Source organism: Stegodyphus dumicola, chromosome 8 (assembly GCF_044657685.1).
Source record: "Stegodyphus dumicola isolate Sdum_Otavi_A_Nest chromosome 8, ASM4465768v1".
NCBI classification, from domain to species: Eukaryota; Metazoa; Arthropoda; class Arachnida; order Araneae; family Eresidae; genus Stegodyphus; species Stegodyphus dumicola.
This window is the reverse complement of record NC_140775.1, coordinates 41,486,793-41,510,930: the sequence shown is the minus strand read 5'-3', so window position 1 is coordinate 41,510,930 and position 24,138 is coordinate 41,486,793. Positions and strand designations below refer to the sequence as shown.

The window sequence follows — 24,138 nt, the reverse complement described above, 5'->3', positions numbered from 1 at the left end:
CGCTCCGCTATGCTTGTCTTGAGAGAAGCTGCGAATTAATCTTTATCTGCAAAGTTCAGAATCATCTCAATGGCTTGAAAAGCTAGGCAAAGTTTCTGCATATTTGATTTAGCTGATTTAATTCTCTGAACTATTGTGGTTATTGATTTCATGAGAAAAAGGGTTTTCTGATCTTTGAAAATGTTAATGATTTCTGCTAAATTTTCCTGCGGGTTTTTCTGCTTAACTTTGTCACTGTAAAGGTTTTTAGGCATTTCTTGATTAGTTTGGCCTGAAGCTTGAATAAATTCGGGGAAGTCATCTTTAGTGGGAATTTCTTGTGGTTTTTATGTCTTCTCTAAATGATTGAATCTTTTTCTGTATACCTTACAACCACGATAAGAAGAAATGTGATTTTCGTGACAGTAAATGCAAGTTGGTTTTTCATCTGGTTTTAATTTACAGGTATTGGATCTGTGACTTTGTCCGCACTTACAGCACCTGACCTTTTTAAAGCAGTTATTTTGGGAGTGACTCCCTTAAGTATTTGACCCACACGTATTGTTCCGTTTATCGCTTATCAATTCGGTATGCCATTGTTTGAAAGGCTAGAACAAATGTTCGAATACGTGACCTCAAAATATAAGAGCATTGTAACATGTATCTTTTAAGTTTCTTCGTGAAGAATTGGGTTGTTATATGGCGAATATACTTAAAAATTAAAAATGTAGCTTGAAATTATAGATGCACGTTATGCGCCGGAAAATATAGTACTTTAAAGGCCCTCCTTTGTTGCTGAGACTGGATAGATATAGTGGATTTAATGATACATAACTTTGAAGGCCAAAATGAGCCACACGCATGGTGATATATATTGTTAGCATATAGAAGAAAATAATAAAACATATGATAAAATGTATAGTCAATAATTCAATGGCATTACGACAAGCTGAAGTAAAAGTCTCAAGAAGAGGTGGAAGTATAAAACCGTATAAAGCAGGCTTTGACTAAACTATGGCTCATGAGCTGCATCTGACTCCCCAACACCTTAACTGCCGCTTACCAACCCACTTGCAGTCCTTCAGCCTCTTATGCGATTTGCTTGCACACTTCTTTATTGATAATTAATTTAATTTCTTAAATTATATTATACATCTACCAACTTCGTCGATTTCAAACTATTTTCCGCACACTTGTCGTCAAAGTAACAAATAAAATTGCAAATAATTCTATTTCTGCCTATTCCATCATGGCCATGTTATTTTCAGGGCAGGGTATGCCATTAGGACAGCTCAAAATGCAAATGCAAAGACAATTTTAAAAGTGATTCTCCCTAGTTCCCCCCCCCCAGATTAATTTATTTGAGGCCGTTTCTGCTGATATTCTTTCTTTTGATTGTAATCCCATTGTTTCGAAGTAACAGCCATGATCCAATATGTTTGAAGATTTGTTATTCTTTGTAGGATATTACTATTATTCAGTCCTTGAATGATTTACTTTAGTGCTAAAGAAATTTCTTTCAAGAAGGAGAATCGCTGTCGATTCGATTTGAGAAAAAATTTTTAATCTGGGATTTTGTAGTTGGTGAGGTAAATCTTTATTTCCGACTTAGGTTAGGAAACAGGTCACAACATTTTAATGTACAGCTGTCCTTCAAAATTAATTCCTACTCCCAAGCAAGTTAGTCAATTTTGTAGAATTTTTGCCACTACTTACGACAATATGCTGCACATACAATTTTTCCACATGAAACTATCTTTTGTGATAATTCCTTGGTAATTCTAGGCAGGGATCGTCGGAAAATAGACTGATTGGTAGCCACTGGATTAACAATGATTTTAATTCTGATTCAAGACTTTTAATTCACGTTTTATTATCCATTGCCGTTTTTCCACAAGAAAAATATTCACCTTCATCTTGATATCTTTGTTTTAACAGCATTGTATCAAGAATTGAATTATCAATCGATGAGTTGTCGGACACAACTTCTGGCTTCTAAAGAACTTCTATCAAAATAAGGGTAATGAAGCTGATAAAATCGCTTTTGGTACTTTTTCGCATGTTGCTGACGAACTTCTTTCTTTCTAGCGTGCCACAAATATCATAATAGGTTAGCACTGATGCTAGGCTTTTTGCCGCCGGGTACTTCTAAAATTTCCCCCTTCGTAATATTGCCTCCCAGCGCTCTGCTTCTGGCATTAAACTTCTGTAATTTACTGATATTTTCGATTTTCCCATTATTCGATCATCTTACACGCCCAGAACATATTTCTCAAAAATTTAGTAGCCCAACGAAAGGGTATCCACTAACACCCACTGCCTTATCACTACAAATTTCACGCAATGTTATAGTATTTTGTTGGAGTTTTTCGCCGTGAAGCTTCATTTCTGAAGTGTGAGTTTTCATTTTCTGAATTTATGCCGTTTCCATACACCTACAGCTTAGATTTCAAAAGCTGTTCATTTCAAAAGAACATTTTCTACAGAACTCAAGCGGCCACTTACATTCAGCTTTAAACAGAACAAATGCATGCAACCTGGCAAGCCATTAAGAGATTATAGAAGCGCATTTATCAAAAATGACTGGAATAGGATCCAATCCAGCTAGTCTACCATCGAGCAGGCTTTTACCGAAAAATAGCATAATTTTTTAACACAGCGTAGGAGAAAACGAAGTGAAAAAGGCAGAGAAAAAATTCATTTATTATGTACAAAAATCAGAAGTTTTCATTCTTCGATTAATATGAAACGTTCGTGAACTGCTAGATACTTAATTATACAGGGTGTGGCAGTGAATCGGAAGACTTAAAACTTTGCCATGTAAATGAAATGTGGCGTCATAAATGAACACAAGTCTTCCCTCAAGATCATGCACTAGCAGAACTATTCTGAACTCTCTCCATTTTAGCTAGACAGAAATACATACTTAAGAAGTTTGTAAGATGTCAAATTTAAGATTTGAACTGCAGAAGCTTCCGCAACATACGCTATAATGTTGCTTCCGGTACGTTTATTTTCTGTTATCATGATCTACGGAGTTGCTGGTGCTTCGTAGCTAAATGCACGAACATTTTGCTCTATTCCGTTATTGAGTCTGTGACTGCGTTTTGATATGGACGTCCTGGGCTTTTTTCCTTGAATAAGTATCTAGTCTCCTTAAGCTGATTCATCCTCTTTGTGATGTTATGACGGTGAGGAACCTCATCCGCAAATCTAATACAGAAATGTCTCTGAACAACGTTTAGTGATGGAGATTTTACGTGTTACACAATGAAGTTTTGTTTCGCTAAAGCCGCTATTTTAAATGGGTTCGTGACACTTAGCCGACAACCACTTAGCCAACGGGACACTTAACCGACACCAGTTAGCCGACAGGACATTTAAGCAACACGGACACTTAGCTGACACGGACACTTAGCCGACAGGACATTTAGCCGACATGGACACTTAGCCGACAGGTCATTTAGACGATACGGACAGTTAGCCGACAAGACACTTAGCCGACAAGGACACTTAGCCGACAAGGACACTTAGCCGATAGGACATTTAGCAGACACAAATAGTTAGCCGACAGGACATTTAGCAAACACGGACAGTTAGCCGAAAGACATTTAGGCGGCAAGGACGCTTAGCCGACAGGACATTTGACCAACAGTCATGCCGTCATGAAAGGCAGAGTTAGCCGTCATGAAATTAAGCTACGGGATACTTAACTGTCAAGACATTTAGTAAACAGGACACTAAGCCAACAGTGACGTTCAGCTGACGCGTACCCAATAATTAATCAAACTTACTATCAATTACAAAATTTCTCGACTTCTCCATAAGTTAAATGTTTAAGTTTTTTTTTTTTTTTTTTTTTTTTTTTTTAGTCCAAAGGGATTTCAGTCCCGAAGGACTATTGCTTTCGTTTTGGCATTTTGCGTCGGACTCATAAACGTCGGTTCGCTTTTCAAACTGTTGCCACAAAATGTTAGAGTCCTGCATTATATTTGAAGAAATTAAATAATGAAAAATCTGCATAAATGATTGTCTATTTCTCGCATTGTGATAAAACAATGGTACATAGAGCCATCGAATTTTGAATGACGAAATCCTACTGCGAATATGGGCATTTGAAATCCCAAATTTGGAATTTGTTTTATTATAGATTTTATATTTTGTAAAACTTTAACGAATTTTTGATTTACAAACTCAATGCTTTAAAAGCGAGAAATGGCAACGTTATATAGAAAAAAAATACTTTTATCTCCAGCTCGCGAGACTGTGTATATCGGAAATTCTAAAGATATGCTTAATTTAACATTATTTTGCGATATTGCTCTTGAACTGAATTTTATGGTTTAAGTGCAAAGAACATGATATTTAATAAATAAAGGTAACACTCAAAACGTTAAAAAAACGCCCCTTTGGACGTAATTTAAAATCTGAAAAATTTCAGATTTTTTTTTTTTTAGTCCAAAGGGATTTCAGTCCCGAAGGACTATTGCTTTCGTTTTGGCATTTTGCGTCGGACTCATAAACGTCGGTTCGCTTTTCAAACTGTTGCCACAAAATTTTAGAGTCCTGCATTATATTTGAAGAAATTAAATAATGAAAAATCTGCATAAATGATTGTCTATTTCTCGCATTGTGATAAAACAATGGTACATAGAGCCATCGAATTTTGAATGACGAAATCCTACTGCGAATATGGGCATTTGAAATCCCAAATTTGGAATTTGTTTTATTATAGATTTTATATTTTGTAAAACTTTAACGAATTTTTGATTTACAAACTCAATGCTTTAAAAGCGAGAAATGGCAACGTTATATAGAAAAAAAATACTTTTATCTCCAGCTCGCGAGACTGTGTATATCGGAAATTCTAAAGATATGCTTAATTTAACATTATTTTGCGATATTGCTCTTGAACTGAATTTTATGGTTTAAGTGCAAAGAACATGATATTTAATAAATAAAGGTAACACTCAAAACGTTAAAAAAACGCCCCTTTGGACGTAATTTAAAATCTGAAAAATTTCAGTTTTTTTTTCTTTTTTTTTTCGTATCAGTAAAATTCATTTTTCGATTCTTGAAGATCTCATGTGTGCTTTTAATTATTGTGTTAATTTAGCATTGTTTGATATGTATCGTGCTGTTTGGTGTATATTGGCTAAATCGAAAAAGCGCTGAAATTTCTCGTCAAGGAATATTAATTAAATTTCGAAAGGAAAAAAGAGATTTTTTAGCTAAGTACGGTGTAATTACATTTTAATATGGGATTTTCAAAAATTATCCGTAAAGCTTCTTCATTTAATCAACTTTCACATCATTAATAATTTTTCTTGTTTACTTAATGATATTAATTTTCCAATCTCGCTCTTCCAAATGCTTTCAAATTTCTAATATCTTTACTCATCACATCATGTTACATTCTTTCCCTTACAAAATCGTTTGGCTCCTCCCACTAATGAAATTTTCTTTCCCTGTCATGAAAAATCTGTATAATGCAATAAAAATTATTGTTATTCTTGAATTATATTTCTTTATAGAAACATATGGTGGTGAGGGTTTGTTTAGCCAATATATTTTATTTTGTTATTAAAAACAATTAAAAAAAAGTGAATTTTTAAGACAAGCAAAGGTATAAAATATTTGTGACTTCTATAATTTGCTGTTCATGCCACCATTCTTGAGATAAAAATCCTGTAACATTTTATTGACCACGCCTCTCGCTTAAAATACTTACTTAGGTTAATGTTTATAGCCCTAAACTAGTGCATAATGTTTAATTTAGAAGTAAAATATTCTTTAAGGTGTAATTTTATTTGTAACTAAAGCTGCAGAATGAGGGGCCACAAAGTAGGGCGGAGCAAAGCGACACATCGTGAAAAGTCACCGTGGTGCACCTATCAATGCTAGATTTAACTAGATCTGTCATCTAAATAGATAATATTATGTATTATGTTTTGAAAGTCGCGATGTGTAATTTTCAATATAATATGTTATATCAATGTTTTTCTTATAAAATATAACTTTTCTCAATATTTGTTAAAAATGTATAAATTTTCATTTCATTTTTCATTCATTTTATTTTTTTATTGATTTATTTTTTCTCTTTCATTCCTTCTCTTTCTCGTTTTTGGTTTAGTTACAAGGTAGTATAAATTTTTGATTTCTTGTTCAGTATACCTCATAATTCTTATATATAAAGTCTTTGACAATATGAATAAGACATTATGAGGGAAGTGTTTAAATTCAGAGAGAATAAAAGACTGTGTGACTTAAACTGTCTTCTTGAAATATAACTAAATATAACTTTTGAATTTTTGATGAAATTCATATCTGCGTGATAAATCAGTACTGTTCATCATGTTTAATGAAATAATTGATTATTTTTTCCCACTAAGTACAGGAAAGAGTATTAGAAGTTTTATTACTTTATCCAAAAGTCAATCTATTATTGTCTTCAATTTTATTTCCGGAAGGATGACTAGTGCCACCAGCACCATGAAAGTCCCTGTATGAGAGACTGAAATTTTTTTGGGGAAGCATGTGATTAGGATGAGTTGTAAAAAAAGAATCCAAGGTAAAAATTGCAAATTATGACACAATTTCGGTTTTGGTCTCTTATATTTGAATATGAAAGTGGTATGCAACAAAACGTATGTTCTGAGATATAGCGGAATGATATTTTGTGAATGAGAGCACCTATGAATGCTATCATCTCTTTCTTGACTCAGTTAATTTTTTTTTTTTTTTTTTTTAAATATTCCTCTCCCCAATGGTGAGCATTCAGCCGGCTTCGGCTTGGCCGCTACTAAGGGGGGGGGGTGTTTGCTTTATTATGGAGGCACCTAATAGGTGGACCACCTTTGCCTCCTATGAAGGGACGGAGAGTTACAACCACGCCTTCTCTGGGATTCGAACCCTGGTCCGTTGGTATCACTGTCAGCATTATGGCATTATACCATCAAGGCGGCGATTTTCTAAGTATAACAATCTGAAAAGTGATAAGTGACTTCTGTACTATACAAAAACTAAAGTTTTAAATAAGTGTTACATAAAACATTTATATTAAAACAGTGGCTGTCACACTGTGCGAAGGGGACAAAGAATAATTTTGGAAATTAAATGATTTTATGTAGATTGTTGTTTTTCATCCCCGAAGTGGTCTAGTTCGGTTAGACCAAATCCATGAGTCTAAATACCTCTAAAACGTTTATGTAGTTTCGGTGTTTCACGCCAATGTGGGAAAGAGTTTCGGCTGTGAAAAATTTGCAATAGCATTTCTTGCAATGTTGGTGTTTTCATACGCTTATGGGCATATACTTTTACCAATGAATTCTATAAAATCGACTCTAAGAAACCGCGTTAGAACAAGTTTAAGTGAATCTTGTGTGTTGTGAAAGACAACAAGGTTTTGACACATATATAAATGAACATGGCTATTAAGGTTCAGGAACAGATGTTGCACTAAAGGGACTAATTGCATGTAGTTTGTGAATGCAATATGGTAGGATTTGTTTATAACATTAAATGAAATAAACATTAAATGAAAGTAAATTTTGAAAAGTAAAAAGTATATTAGGTGAAGCGTTTTAAAGAGGACATCATTTTTTTTAAGTAAAAAAAAAAATAAAGGGAATTAATAATATATCTTGAATTGTATTGATGCATTTTATTTTTCATATTATAAAAAATAAAAAAACGCCTAACATTAATTACTTTTATTTTATTTTTTCACTTTAAATAAAGAGTGTCTGTTTTAAGACACTATCCTAATATTAAACTGAAATATTTTTAAAATATTGTTTATTCAATTTACATTTGATGCAAGTTAATAACTAAACAGCAAATATAGTTACAAAATATAATTTGACAGGTCTAATTCAAAGCAGGGATTTTTAAAAAGAAGTATGGCACACTGGACACCTGAAAGTACTAACGAATAAACAGTAATTTAACTCGTACACTAATGACTCCTATAAAGAGACAAATAGTTACAACTACGCCTTCTCTGAGATTGGAACTTGGGTCTTTCGGAACCTCAATAGGCTTCCCTAACCACTATACCGTCTGGGCGGCTTTGGAATGTTTCTCTCAAATGACGTTTGAATATCAAAACTTAGCGTACTTATGTGTTCTGAATAAGGCTTATGCTTGAACATCCTCTTTCAGTGTAATCAACACTTCTTGCATCATAATACTGGGTGCAGCAGGTTTATAGCGTAATTTGACTTGCGCAGTACAATGACATAGTGCATGAATGCGCGCCAGCTCGTGCCGCATTCGTGTACTAATGAGCTGCCATTTCGAGTGTGACAGTGATATGGATCGGTGGAGGGCACAGCATCGTGCTTTTGCTGTTGAAAGTTATTTCAAAAATATCTACTCTGTTATTGCTACCCAGGGTCTATTTCGGCAAAATTTCAACTTGGGACGTCATGGGAAAGTTCCAGATGGACGGGCCATTGCGACAGGCATTTCCAAGTAGAGTAATTTCCCGTTTTGATGCATTTCCTGGCCTCCTCGCTCACCTGATCTTTCAAGTGTAGACTTTTTCCTTTGGGGCCACCTGAAGCAAGAAGTTTTCCGAACACGTTTGTGCCACCATTCCTGAGTTGAACGATCGCATCAGAAGTGCCGTCGGCAATGTCACAGGGAATACGTTACGCCGAGTTATGGCAAGCTGCCAATGCTGCCTAGATGAATGCGTTGTGCAGAGGGGGCATCATTTGACAAGCATCATATTCAAAAAGTAATCTACGCAATGGACAATGACTTACACATTAGTAAATGGCCTAATTCGGGGCCTGGTTTCTCGGTGCTTAGTTTTAATTTTCTGCTGCATAATTTTATTTGTAGGCTAGTTGGGACATGGATGAGCGGCTGGTTGCCCTTGTTTATGGTTTTTGTACTGGAGTAGCCCGTATAGGGTCATAGGGCAAACTTTGTTTTGCAAGGTGGACCGGGCTGCGGCCTAAGCTCCCATTAGTAAATGGCATACCTTTAACTATTAATTGACATAAGAGGTAATAAATAAATTATAGTTACTGCCTTATGGTGTGTTTTAATACCCTACTATGAACGCTGCCGCACTCTGTATGAAGGTCAGATATAATGCAGTTCGGCAGTTTTATGATTGTACCGATTACTTGCCGGCGCATATTGGGCTATCGATTTCCCAATCGACCCTTGTCCATCACTGATCCTCTTTAATATTTAATCGACTTCCAGGCGGTCAATATTGACCTCGTTGGAAACAACGATTTTAAAATTTACCTGAGGGGAATCACTATGTCATGAAATACAATAATTCCAAATATAAGGAAATGTGGCCAATTTGTATTTAGGCTATACAGACTGACATGCTAAATTTTGGAAATTTTGTGGCAGGTGTAACCATTTTGTTTTCAACATATGCCATCATTGTTGCTGGCGTATATTTGCATTCTCGTCGAATGTTTTCCGAAATCTTAGATATTCCCTGTCAGTGTTGGAGTTATGAGGTAGGGAACCCACCTTACATGAACCTTTTAGTGCCGCTCATAGAAAGAGTATTTTTTATTGTGTTTTAAAATTAATTATTGATTTGATGTCCTCTCGCAGTTGAGATTTCGTGACCCTATAAATCAGCTTCTGTTGTCTGTATTAAACTCTGGACCTAATTTAGTTACAATTCTTGTTGAAATTTCAGGACAAAATGCTGACCATCCAGAATATACAACACGAAGAAGAACATGATATATCAAAGTCAAATGCATTTCAGAGATTACACATACTATCAGTGTTAACTGATTTAAAACACAGCCTCCTTTGAGATGAGGAAGACGAGAAAATCAGTAATGAGTGTTCCCTCCACGTTTGTCTAAAACCGTTGTTCTACTTCGCGGCTCTTAATGAGAGAGGTTTTGGATGTGTTGTTGGGGGAAAACTCCACACGTAGCCAAAATTCATCTGGTGTACCCGAAGGTGCAGCATGCTGGACTAGGGGCTTTTCAGTTATTTGCCAGACATGTTCGATGGGCGATAGATTTGGAGAGCGGACAGGCCAAAGTAACAATACAATGTGATGGGCTAAAAAGAAAGCTTGAATGTTGCGTGAGACATTTAATTGCGCATTGTCCTGATGAAATGTGGCCACAGGCAAACCCTGAAGGTAAGGAAGGAAAACAGGCTGCGAAACGTCAGAGATATAGCGTTGGTTGTTAAGTGAACGATGATTAGGGGAGTGCAGGAGTGAATTGCATTATTACCCGACATCATAACACCGAGTAAAGAACCAGTATAACGATGTATAAAACAGTCAAGCAGCCTCTCTCTACGCTGTGTCTAAACTCTAATCCGCCCAATGTGGTACCGTAGGCACAAGCGTGATTCGTTCGAAAGCACGTCATGTCACTGATGTCCATCTCTGCCGTTCAGTGCATCCCTACAAACCCAAAAGCCTGTGGTTTAAAGTTGAAGGAAAGTGAAGCATTGACGCTTAGCGGATAGGACTGACCGATTATTGAGTTACAGACTGCATTCGCCGTGATCTGGTTGTAGATATAGCACTGCGCTCCATCAATGCCATGTGCACAATATGCCTACTGCCCGTGGAGCGGTCCAATGAGGTGGTTGCAATTGCTCCTGCCCGTCAGTCATTCCCCGCTGCATTTACCGATTCCATATTCGCATGACTATTGTTTGGCTGTATCCGATACGATCACCGATATCCCGAAAGGATAACTTCAATCTCTGTATGCGACAATTCTGCCTCGGCCGAAGTCAGAAAAGTGCTCGAATGATGCTCTTATTTTTCCATGAGACATACTGAAGCCAAAAATCTCTCAAGAGAAGAATTATCGCTGTTCACGCTATTCAAAACGGTATCGTATCGGTAAAGTTATGCAGAGATATTCCGAAATTCATAATGTTCCTGGCTCAATTAAAAATGTTGCCCTAAAGACACTTCACGTAAAAATATATCGCGTGAGATACTCAAAAGAGAAAATTTAACAAATGAGGAAGAGAGGAGAATATTTTCTACCAGGCTTGAAAGATAAAACTAGAATCCTAATGGATTGGAATATGAGTTTAGAATCATAGTAGAGATAAAAATGGATATACAAAATACAAACAAAAAATGTGTGAGTTTATGTTGGAAAATTTAAATCTCTCAGGAAGTATAAATCTTAAGGATGTAGTTCTTTGTCTTCTTGCAGAAATTTTGTACTGAAACAAGTTAAAATTCGCGAGATGTTTGCAAGTAGTAATTTTTTTAGAAATTTCTATTGAATTTTTTTAGAGAAACTTATCAATAGTTTCAATATTGAGGTTCTCGTGCAAGCTTTGATTGCGCACGTGGAAGTGTACGTTAGAAATGATGTGCAGATATTTATTTTGGCACTTATTGGAGTCTCAGCACGTCACTTTTGGTAAGAATAGTCTAAGGCGGTGAAGCATAGGGTAAGGACTGGACGCACAATAACGCCAGTAACTGTCGAACCTTAGTATTCATATTATTTTTAAAACTATAAATGATCTGTAGATAAATAACACGTCTCAGCAAAGAATTTTATAATTAGGAGAATTTTCTAGTGCCTATGTTTCCTGAATTCATATAGATTTTTTTCCGTCGTATTTATTTCTCTTTGCCCAAAACTTTTTTTATTTTATTTATTTATTTATTTATTATTTTTTTTTTAGCATTTATGGTAGTAAAGTGAACAGAATCCGGGTTGTCTCTAATCTCTGAAGAGTTGCAACGCGATTCATAAATATACAAATTAGCCGTTAAGTGTACTTTTTCCAATATCTACGTCTATTTCACTAATAAATCTAGTAAGTAATACCCTCGTCGAAGGGGTATTTTCTCTTCTGTCCTCGGCTAGAATAAAAGCAGTACACTTACCTGAATCTCCCTAATCATACTATGAGAATTTGGGTAGAGCTACGATTCTCTAATAAATGCTAAGATTTCTTACATCTTCAGAAATGGCAACAATCTTTACATCTAACAAGATTTATCGCCGCTGATTTCAATTCTATCTGGAAGACTCTGACCTAAAGCTTTTAATATGATGAGAAGGAGGAAAATATATTTAAATTGTTCTTGGTTTTAAATCAAAATGTCAATTCTCAATTATATTTCTAACAATGTAAATATAATTAACAACAATACTGTGGCAAACAGTACATATATTTTTAAAAAATGAAAGAAAAAAAAGAGAAAGAAAGACAGACTATTTTTATTGGAATGACTTTTTATTTACTGTGTCTTAGAAAGCTCAATCATCACTACAACTCACACCAAAGAACAATCGAAAACTTTTTGATGCTCAGTGGTAGCATTAACTTGAGATACACACACAGCATGCTGATAAAAATGCCGGCAAAACTTAGTGTTTTTGGACAACAGAAAGGATTTGCCAACAAACATTGTACGTACATGTCACAACATGCATACAATTGCTCTCGTATTTTGATCAGTTAGAAATAAAGGTAAAATACTAAGTTTTGACACACTCTTACAATTAATAAACCGACTTTTTTATAAATGGAAAAAGAATGTTCAATAAAAAATTAATATATGTATATATAAATATTTTATATACACAATGAAGTATCGTTTCAATAAGGCAATAATGATATAATTTTTACTCTAGTAATAAATATCAATAATTAATACTTTGATAAATAATATTTTATAAAAAGAAAATTATAAGCTCTCATGATAAACATAGGATTTAACACAACTTAACATTAGTTAATATATTAACACAGGTTACTAGTACTGTTAGAAACTATTATTACACATTTGAGCAACATTACATGTGAAAGTAAATTAAAATATTTTTTATATGGTTAAAAATGTTATTTAAATTACGTCTCGTATTATTTTCGTTTCTTCTTTTAATTGAAGGATTATCTGATACTTATTTGTATCTTTTTAGAAAATTTTATGTTCTTTCAAATTAGAATGGATTTTTTTCCAGGATAAAAGAGAAAGTAACAAAATTTGAAGTGAAGAAATAAATTTTGATTTGATTTGAATTCTTTCAAAAAGTGCTAATTTTATATTAAAATGCAGCAATGGACAGTACTAAGTTCAGGTGAATTGTAATTTAGACTTTTAAACAGTGTTAAGCTCGATATATTAAATAACTGGCAATAATTGCAGTGTTTGGAAAGTTCAGCATTTTAATTTTATGTTAATGTTGTCTGTGAGTTGTAAGAGTTTGTTTTGAGTGTTAATATATTTTTAAGCGGGATTCTATTGAGTATCTTCTAGAAGCTCGATCAGGAAAAAAAAATTTCCTCGAACTCATCTCTTTGAGTTGTTTTCTCAAAGCGAGATTAATTGCAATCTTTAGCTTGAACTCAACGTCAGTGAACATGTTTATCTCTCTAGAACTCAGAAAAAGGGCTTTTTAATCGCAGTGTGTTTACGTTTTATTCAAAAGTCTTACATTTTAAAAGCTCAGTTTAATGTGTTCGAGTGATAATTTTTTGACATGTAAATTAAAAAGGTTAGAGTAAGAGACATACATAATCTACGAGAAAACTAAATATAAATGAAATAACCGTATTCCTCGAGTTTTCCCCCCTCCTAGCATTTTAGAGCTAGTTTCTGAAAATTTTAGAAATATTCGCGTACATTTTCTTTTGTCAGTGTTTCAAAAAATGATTTCCCTAAATTTTAAAATGGGTTCGTCCGCGTAGTAACTGTTTTTGTGTTACTAAAAGAAGTAAACCTTTGCAAACTACCTGAGAAGGTCACGCTGAAACTTTCTTTTCTAATGTTGAATTTTGTGCCAGCCTAATACGTGAATTGAAACATCACAGCGAAGGAAATACGAACTGTCATTGAGTTTATGATTTCTTTGAGTCAGCTATATATTCACCTTCTTTTATAATTTATAAATGATCCGAGACTTAAGGAGTAGCAAAGAAAACAATAAGATCGGGCGAGATTCAAGTTACAGGAAAGCACAAATGAAGATAGCTTATTATATATTGTAATGCTAACATTACGATGTATTTTTATAGCAATGTCGGTTTCTTTTAAAGAAATAATATTCTAATAGTAGCCTGTAATTTATCCATGACTACTTTTCATTTGTTATCTAACTGCAATCATATCCTTTGGAAATTAAATTGTTCGCATAATTTTCCTTTCTCGATTTTCAGACCATAAAATTAGTAAAAAAGGAGGGGAAAGGTCCACGAGAAAATATGGTATTGCGGAATTACAAAAAATAATTACTTTAAATTATAAGAGCGCTCGAATAATACTCTATAAGACTGTAAAGCGATGAATATAATTTAAATATGTAAAGCAAATATTCCAAAAAATTGTTTTGGAAAAAGTTTCCAAAAATTTTATTTTTTGAAAAGTTGAACATCCTAGCATATAGAAATTCCTGTGTTAATTCTTGCCTTTACCTATCCTAATTTTGTTTTTCAGATAGTTTATTTACGTACGTTGAAATTTCGTCATGGTTCGCAGAATTAAAGATAACATCCTGCTTTGTATGTGTGTGGTGTGCTTAATACGGCACGTATTTTGACACACTAACAGCCTAACAATAATCGTGTTTTGTTTTAACTGACTAGATGGCTAGCTCGCTGCAGCAACCCTTACTCTGGAAAAATAAATCATTGATAAGAATTTGAATCTTATTAATAATCATTTGTTTAATTACATATATTTTTAAATCGTTCAAATATGGAATATGAAATGTAAAACTTACGAACTAGTCGTTTAGAAAAAAGTACGTTTGCCTTTCAGAGACACACATTGTCAGTAACCTTGATACAACTTGTCTAAGTTGTTCTGAATGGTTTGTAAAAGTTATTGGAACAACATCTGGTCCATATAGACTTTAACAGAACTGATCGCAAATCAAAAAGTAATAATTTACGTCAAACACATGTTTTATGCTGAAGTAAATAAAACAGTAATAAATACCTTAAACCGGCACAGCGGTTTCTCCGTATTTTCATATTATATTTGCTCTTAGTAGAAAAACTTCGCTTTTTTAATTAAAAGTAATATTTCTAATTTGCATCATATTAAGCAAGTAATAAAATATAACGCAAAATAAAATATAGTCGTTTTTTGTTGTATCTCATAGATACAGATAGTATAGATATCTTCGAAGAAAAAAATTGAGTTTAAAAATATAAACAAAAATAGTCTTTATATAGACATTTTTCTGAATGAGGGTACCATATAGTAACATGAGATTAAAATATTAACGATTCTATAAGAAATGTCAACCAAGGCAGAAAGCAGTAGTAAACTTAATAACAAAATAGTCTGTTTATTATCCATCTTTATAAAATCATATTTTCAATATTTTATCCCATTTTGTTCTATTTATTTTGATATTACATGAACATAGCATTCGAACAAGATCAATTACTCAGAAGTTTTTCGCTGATTTTTATTCTTAAATTTAATTACTAAAATTAAAATAATATTATGCATTTAATTACTAAATTAAAATAAGGTCAGCGTCAAACTTAAGAGAAATCATCGGAAATTTTATACTTTTATTCGATTAGTTGATTTTTCATTTAAGCTTAATAATCTTACTTAAATTTTATAAAAAGTAAATTTATCCTATTTTTGGTGGTATACTACAAAAAGAAATAAATGTATTACACTTAGTAACACCATGCTATTTAAATGATATCTGAAAATATTTTGGGGACGCACTCTGCCGTGGATCGTAAACAAAAACTACGAAACAGTTACAATTGACAGTTTTTGAAACACATAAACCGGAGAACACATAGTGTTGATTGAGTTTCTTTTGCTATCGTATGTACGGTTGCGATTGTTACTTGAAATGCTTATATCTATTGATATTTTCAAAAACGAAGATATATTTCTAGAATATTCAGGTTTATAGGTTTAACAAATTATAATTCTTTATTATTTTGATGTATTTCATAAAGTAACTGTTAGGGTTTGTGTAATGCAAATGCCAGTCAAATAAAATTTTCTACTAAAATATTTTTATTAATAATGATGTACAGTACGTTGTAATTCATATTAATAAAAATTAATATAAATAAGATGATTGTCGTGAGACCTTTCGCGTTTTGAATTTTAGCGCGATATGAGAATTTCATAATCTATACAAAATACTTTAGCGCATATTTAGTCTATAAGCAAGATTAAGTAAGTTGATGATATTAAAAATTACCTATATATATTATACATTCATAAATATTTATATGTATGCATGAATTACTATACAAAGATAAATAGGGTGTTGATACTTAGTCCCAACCATTGCTACAATTCCTTATTTTTCTAAAATCTAGTTTTTGAAACTTTACTACTTTCTACGTCAAAGATAACATATGGGCACAAGCAATGCCCAAATGGAAAAGGTTATGCAAAAAAAGGCAGTGTGATGTGATGAATTTAAATCTTATGATTCTTCCTTGATTGATGTTTATTAGCCATACATTAAAAAATTTATTCTGCACATCGAAAAATTCGGCAAACGTAATACTTGATATTCATCATAGAATTTCTATAAATTATATAGCAATGCGCTAGTTAGAACTTTATAGAACACTAGTGTAGTTGCGTAAAAATTAGAAATTACTGTTATAAACTTCTGCCTTCATTTCAAATATATTGTTACGAATAACACTTTAATAGCTTGCACATATATGCAGATTTTTCTTGGACTGGTAAACGGAACTTTTACGAATAATACGCGAAAAGGAAATACATGTTTACTAAATTTAAATAGAATAGCAAACTTTATAACGTTCATTATAAAAATAACAAAACAGAAAACACAGTAACAGAAAGAATATTTGTTGTTACATCAAAAGAATATATACCCAGTTGATAGTCATCCTAAAAACAAACATTATTATTGTATATTACTATTCATTTTTTATCATTTTTAAGCCATGAATGATATATTAGTGTTATCTAATTCATCCCTCACAAGTGTTTGCCAAAGTATACCATCCGCCAGTTTATTAAGAAAATTTCTGGAATAATACAGTTAATTATTTATTTATTAATTTGAAAATAATATTTTACATCAGCATCGTCATAGCACAGCGTACAAAAACCAGTTCGGTCCTTATTGAAACTGAAACCGTTTAATCCTTAATTTATGATATGAATATTGGTTTTGGGAAAAATATGTGGCAACTCACTGCAAGCAAACTTTAAAAATACACTGTATAAACATAACTTGGAACCTCCTTAAATATACTTAAATTTATTAGGCATTCTCACCGTATTTGAAAACGTGTACAAAAGTCGCCAACAGTATCACAGATTACAGATTAATTCTGAAGTTATTTACACTTGTGTTCAGAAAGTTCACCTTGATCTAAATACTGGAATTCAAACTTTAGTACAATAACTAGCGCATTCCATTTTGGCAGTGCGCTTCATGCACTAAAATAGCATTGGCAAAATGATAGTTGTCTGGACTCATTTTTATACTTCAAAATGTTACCTAACTAGACCAACCTGGATTACTTTCTTTCTTTCACGCTAAGATATAGTCAATCACCTGCGAAAAACTTTCGGGCGTAAGCAAAATTTTCTGTTGCTACTTTTATGCAATCTTTCTACTTCGCGCTTACCCGTATAACTTACAATGTTCTAATAATTTTACACACATTAATTTGCGAACAAGAATGATATTTTTTAGAATAACTATAAGTAGATTTCGATCTAGATTCTTTCAATTTAGATTTTATATGCATATCATAAGTGATTCAGCAACTGGAGCACGATCAGACTCACAAAAGTATTTTTACATGTATGCAGATATCAACAATCATCCAAGCAGTCATGAAAAAGGGCTTCTTTCGAATAGCTACAATTCCCGATAAACTTGTAAGAATACTATCTTCTCTGGGTCATTCATGATAGTTAATATCATTTTATTATCCTTATCTAGACGAGTTTTTTCAAACTCGATTGCATGCTTCACCTACATATGCTTACTATCAAAATATTTATATTGTCATCATTCTCAATTTTATTGATGTTTCTATTTTTTGCTTTAATGATGACAATCTCTTCTTTTCGAATTAACAGCCTTTTCGCTTTGAAAAAGAACTACATATAGCACAACTAAATAGAAAATTAAAACTCTGAATCGAAGAGCACTAGAATCCCTAGTAAATCTGCAAAGAAGGTTATATTTAAGTTGAAAAATGCCTTCACGAACTACGATGTCGTTTGTTTAACAAATTTTGCAAATAAAAATTCCGTTTCGAAATTGTGACAAAAATTTTTAATCTCGAGTTTACTTTTCAATAATATTTCTCAATTTTCGCAAAAGAATATAGTATGGAAACTGAAACAAGTGTTTTGTATATTTTAAGTCAAGCCTTTTTTTTCCTTCTGTCCCCTTTTTAGACGCTGAACTGAAAATAACTTTTTAATAAAATGAAAAAAAAATCGAGGGTCACGTTTAATGTAAGCCAACTAACGTCATAAAAGCAACAATTTCTTTGACAATCTAAGACAAAAAAAATCTTGTGATTTTGTAACTCAGATAACAATCCTAGGAGAAACAAGAAATTTATACCATTTACGTTTTAGCGCTCATTTATTAACAATTTTCAACACTTATCAAATTCACTTTAAACAAAGTTTGGGTCAAATTTTAGAAGATAATAACCCTTATTGCATTTTTTGTTTGGCATTACCATCGCAAAATTGCTGAACGAAAGGGTATATTTTAGAGCTATGATCAAAAACATATTGCTGAAACCATGACAACGCGTATAGCGGGAAGTAGTCAAGTTTTCAAAACAGAGAATATTCAACGCTATTTATCGTACTTACGTTAAAGATGTGTGTGTGTGAAGGGGTGGGCTGTTGTCGCAAGTTTTAATGCAATCGACAAACTGCAATCGAATTTCTCCATTTTCCAGCAGTTATAAAGAATATAATTGGTTTCCTTCAATACAGGTGTTGTTTAAGCAACGACGCGTCTGTGTAGAATACTTTTATTTAATATACATGAGTATAGAGTTTTTGTTTTGTAATTTAATTTATATATAATAAAATATTCTATGCATTTATATTCATATCAAATAAAAGACAATTTAAAAACGTATTGAAAAAAATTGAATAACTATTGAAAAAAATGACTCAGATTTTAAAAATTATTTCAGTTCTACGATTGGCCAATCATCATACTTGGAAGTAGAGTTCTAAAAAATAATCAAACAAAGACTGCATATGAACAACCGAATAAAATTTAAACATATCTCAGTAATAAAGTGCAGCAGTAAATGCCGATAAACGAAAATGTTGAAATGTGGGTTATCGTTTTACGTACAGTTGCTGACCATTTGGAGATAGTTTGGCAAGTGATTCTAAATATTTTCTAAAGATTGGCCAAAATTTGTTTAATCTTCGAATAACATGCTATAAACAGATCAGTCTATTAAAACAAATTCTGCTTATACTACTTAGCATTTTAAAGTTTTTGTATAAATTATATTTTATGCTAAAGGTATATAAAAACGCGAGTTGCAATTAAAAAGAATTCCAGCACAAAAAAGATAAATAAATTAATGAACTCTGAAATGAATGGGACGAAATTTATTGTTTGCTCCCAAACTTTAATCAGTTAAATGTTTCTACGTCTCCAAAACTCAATAAAGAAGCCAGCAGGGTACAGACAGGTACAGTAATGCTCAGGTTAACAAATAATTCACAACATACACAATTAGGAACGATTTTCAAGCACAGAAGAATATTTTCATTTTCTTATCCTGCATTTTTTTTCTACACCAGAAAATGAAATATTTTTAAGCATATTTACATTATATACACATAGCTACTCAAATCTGGAGGTGGGTAAGTTTTAGCATTTGAGTGCATTGAGAGAGCAAACACATAAGTTTTGCGTTTTGATCACGATTTATTTGTTAGCTGTATTTACTAATTAAATTAATGCTACCGTCTCTTTCCCAAAGCTTCAATTTAAAGACATTTATTATTATTATTTTTAATACGCAAATTTAGGATCCAATAACGAAGATAATTTGAGGCATTTTTTATTCTTACTGATTGGGATAAGCTAGTAAAAAGTGTGAAAATCTTTTTCGAATTGTTTTTCTCATTTTATCGTTTTCACACTTTTATTCTCCTTACCTGTTTTTTTAGCTGAACAAAATTAAAAGTTTTCGCTAATGATTTAACGCAAGCTGACAAAAGCTTGAAAAAAATGAATATTATAATTTAAGATTTCGATCATAACTGTGGAGTGGTAACAAAACATTTAACATATTAACTGGAAACCGCTTGGTCTAAAATTTTTAACATCAAATTAATGCAGGATGGGTCATCTTCATTGAAGATATTCAAATGCCAAAAAAGTAGCAATTACAATTCGATATAAATAATGTAACTAAAATAACTTCCATGAATATTCATCGCTTGTTGCTACTTTTCAAACTAATGAATGAAATTCTTATTTCGTTTCCCTTGAAAATCTTAAAAATCTACCATTACAAGCTACAGATTTCAATCTGTTATAGGCTTACAGATCATGAAGCTGCGATTTGCATATTTATGAAAATAAAGGAACATGTAACTGTAATAATATGCAAACAAACAAATAAATTGACAGGACTCATGTAAAATGTTTCTTTCTTAAATTCAATAACAATAGCAAGTAAAATATTATTGTATGTTTAATGCAATAATAAAAAATTCTTTCGTTTCTAGATGTTTTGAACAATGAAATATTTTAGTGATATCGTATACGAAATAGAGCACTTACTACATATGATTCATAAATAAATGCAATAATTATGAACATTTACGTTGTAATAAATAAAAGTGCCCATTTTCAGAAATTTTTAACAAAAAACATGTAACTTATAAGCTATAGCATCCAAGAGAATTGATGCTCAATGCTTACATTTCCACCTCCAGAACTAAATTAGTAAAGAAATAAAAAGAATTAAGTGTTTCTCAAGCCTATCAGGACAAGTACCCCAATTATACACATTTCATTTTTCTATAATTTATATTTTCAGAAAAAAATTATGTAGGTTTTTGTTTTTTGCGTGGTGTGAGGGACAGTAAAACGATGAATATTACAACTCTGAATGGAAATGCATTTCTATGTCTGTAGACGTCTTTAGGTTTTTGACCCTAAAGATTTTAATTAAAACATTATGTTTTTAGACAGAATTATTTTTCATTCTAAATGATTTAAATTTATAAAAGTAACTTAAATGATTAAGAATTTCATTTCGAAAAGAAAGGAACTAACGGGAAAAAATGTTAATATAGATTTCATTCAAAAGCATATTCGGTAAATGTGTTGTGTTTTTAGACTAAGTGAAGCCAAATAAATTGTGAGAGTATTTGTATAAGGTATTATCTCTCCCTTTGTTTAAATTTTTATGTATTATTAGTATCTTGCATTTTTTTTAAATGGCAAAACACAAAATCATGTTCACTGGAATCTGTCCTGCAATCCAAAAACTAGACTTTATAGTATGCAGCGCGAAGATATTATTTCCTCTGTAAGGATACCCATCTGTTATATTCTAACAAAATTAAGTATTGGCACATCCAGAAGAAAAACGGTTTCTTCCCATTCTTACTATTTCGTATCCAAATTTGAGGGTTGTATGATAATTATGAATAAATTGTTTTTCTGGAAGAAATTTTTGAGAGTTTTTAACATTAAATTTCCAATGTTTGAAGACTTAGATTCAATTCTCAAAACGTTGGGAAGGCATTTTTATAAGTTGCAGCTGGAAAATGCATTTTTACTTCGTATGCAAGTCCATTTCTTCACCATATTCTTTTCAATAAATTAGGTGAAAAGATGTATGCATATATATAATTTTAACTATATTATGATACAATTTTTTGAACACATATATACAGTTTTAATGGTTGAAAAGTTATAGATTTAGGAATGATTTTCTTTTTAATTGTGAAAAGAGCGGCGCGTGAACGCCGATGCATAGAATACTCCCGGAAGAAATATATTCTAATCCCTGGTCCAGTATCTTAATTTAGGCATGTAAAAAGCAAACTGGTCTGTTTCAGAACAAAAAAGTTGCTTGAAAGTCTTAGCCCTCAAATAATTTACCGGATACTGTTTTATGACATTTCTCAAGAAGTTAGCAGATTTACAAATAATCCCTTACAGTTCTGTTGCAATATCTTCCGTGCTTTTATTAGAAAACTATTCAGTAATCAGCTGATAGATCTTTGGAGATCTGTTGCTTATAATCATGAATGAAGAAGATTAAATGTAATTCTTATTTTTATTATGCATTATATCATGGTCACTTCTTTGACAAAGTTTTATTGAAGAACATGTACTATTATTGCCAATCGTTCACTGCTATATAAAAGTTGGCTTCATATAGACAATAATATTTTTGTTTCGGCCAATACTTAGCAAAATGATTAGAGGTAATCCGTATTTTCGCGTTCAAGTGATAAAATATGTTCAGTAACCATGCTAGATCTCGTTTTCAATAAACAGATTTTTAAAGAAGCGTCACCTATCCTATTCAACCTTGCTGTCTATTTAAGCCGCCTAATTTATTAACTTTACTGCAAGTTGCATTTTCTAGAAGAATATAAATCTTTGAAAATATATCTATATTTGGATTGTTGAGTTTGTGCTGAACATGCTATTTAGAAAATCGAAGTGAGCACAGTTTTATCGCTGTATATTACTTGATAAATCTACCAATCTCTACAAAGCCCGAAAGTGACTCGAACAGCCTCAGCCTTTAAACATCCAAAATCAGTTCATCACTGTGGGGGTACTCGTCCCGCTGAATGAGAATCACCCATTTATTGACTGTAAAACAGCGGGATACTGAGGGATATTCAGCAAGCGACTGGAAACTGAAATAAAATGGATATCCACTTTCACAGAGTTCATTTTCGAGTCCTCGGTGACTGATGGCTGTGGTCGGTGAGATTTGGCGAAAGAGCTAATAAGCAGATAAATTATAGGTCAACACTTTCTCCCGTCGTTTCGCTGCCTGAAAAGAGAAATATTCATCACTAACAAGTTTGGCAAAAATATATTTGTATAAAAAAAGAAGAACAAAGATTATTTGTTTTAATCAGAACTAACGGAAATTTTTAAGGAATATGATTTTGGTAAAAAAATGCATGCATATTGATTTTTTCTTATTTTTTATAAAGAAACTTTGAAGAAACTTTTCATAAAAGACAAATAGAAAGCAGTGACGAACAATATAAAAGGTACACAAGTATTGACTCCTTGGACAAGGTTAGTGCTTGAAGTAACTAGTAAGAAAAGGTAGCTTCCTGTTTCGTATTTGTTTAAAAAAAAGCTTATTTCTTAAAAACATCGCATTTTCTTTGTTCCACAGGGACAACTATTCAATAGGACTAAAACATTTAAGTATACTGATGTTTTGATTCATAATGTGTTTCATTTTCTATAAGCAAGATAGGTGATAACCTCACCTGTCTTCTGAATATTGAAAATTTACCGAAGCATGAGACAAATATGCTCCTTTTTGGACATTTTATAATTTTAAAACATCACTTGTGTTCTGTCTTGTAACATTTAAGTATTTTACGTTACCAACAATCTTCGATTTCAATTTTCTAGTGTCCATCACTTTTAAGGACGCTATTACAGATAGAAAATGAAATTTATGATTTACTTATGAACCATAAAAAGGATTTTTTGATCTTACCCTTCAATTTTAAATAAATGAATAAAATTAAATTTAAATAAAAAATAAAAAATTTAATTAAAATTAAAATAAAATTAAAAATAAATTCAATTTAATCCTTGAAATTTAAAATTAAATTGAAAGCGATGCTTTTAATACAGTAAAGCGACATATGCTTTCATTCTGTATTAAAAGCATTCAAAACGAGTATAGAGATTACAAACAGCTATAACTATTTAATTGAAAAGAGATATTATTAAATATTAAATTAATTAAATATTAAATATTATTAAATAGAACGTAGAAAGAAGTTAAAAATTTTGTTTATATACTTTATAAATGTTTTATGTGACTCCCTTTGTTAATGAGGAAAACATTTAAGCGGAGACCCATTTCACGCCATACTTTCTTAAGCATATATGGAGTCACCATTGCAAGCGCATTAGAAATGCGCATTTTGAGTTCTGGAAT

The 24,138-nt window shown here is 32.1% G+C and overlaps 2 protein-coding genes across 8 annotated transcripts in view; one reads left to right on the top strand and one right to left on the bottom strand.

Annotated features, from left to right (window-relative positions):
• Taz (tafazzin, phospholipid-lysophospholipid transacylase) overlaps window positions 1-24,138 on the top strand; it is a 241,944-nt gene that overhangs the window by 106,908 nt on the left and 110,898 nt on the right. The gene's annotated exons all lie outside the window — the stretch shown is intronic.
• Window positions 12,195-24,138, bottom strand: part of LOC118183318 (uncharacterized) — a 466,396-nt gene continuing 454,452 nt past the window's right edge. For all 6 annotated transcript variants that reach the window (XM_035352811.2, XM_035352815.2, XM_035352813.2 and 3 more), the window contains one exon: window positions 12,195-22,998. In XM_035352811.2, coding sequence (XP_035208702.1) covers window positions 22,964-22,998 — 35 coding nt within the window. In that variant the 3' untranslated portion in view covers window positions 12,195-22,963. The remainder of the gene's footprint in view (window positions 22,999-24,138) is intronic.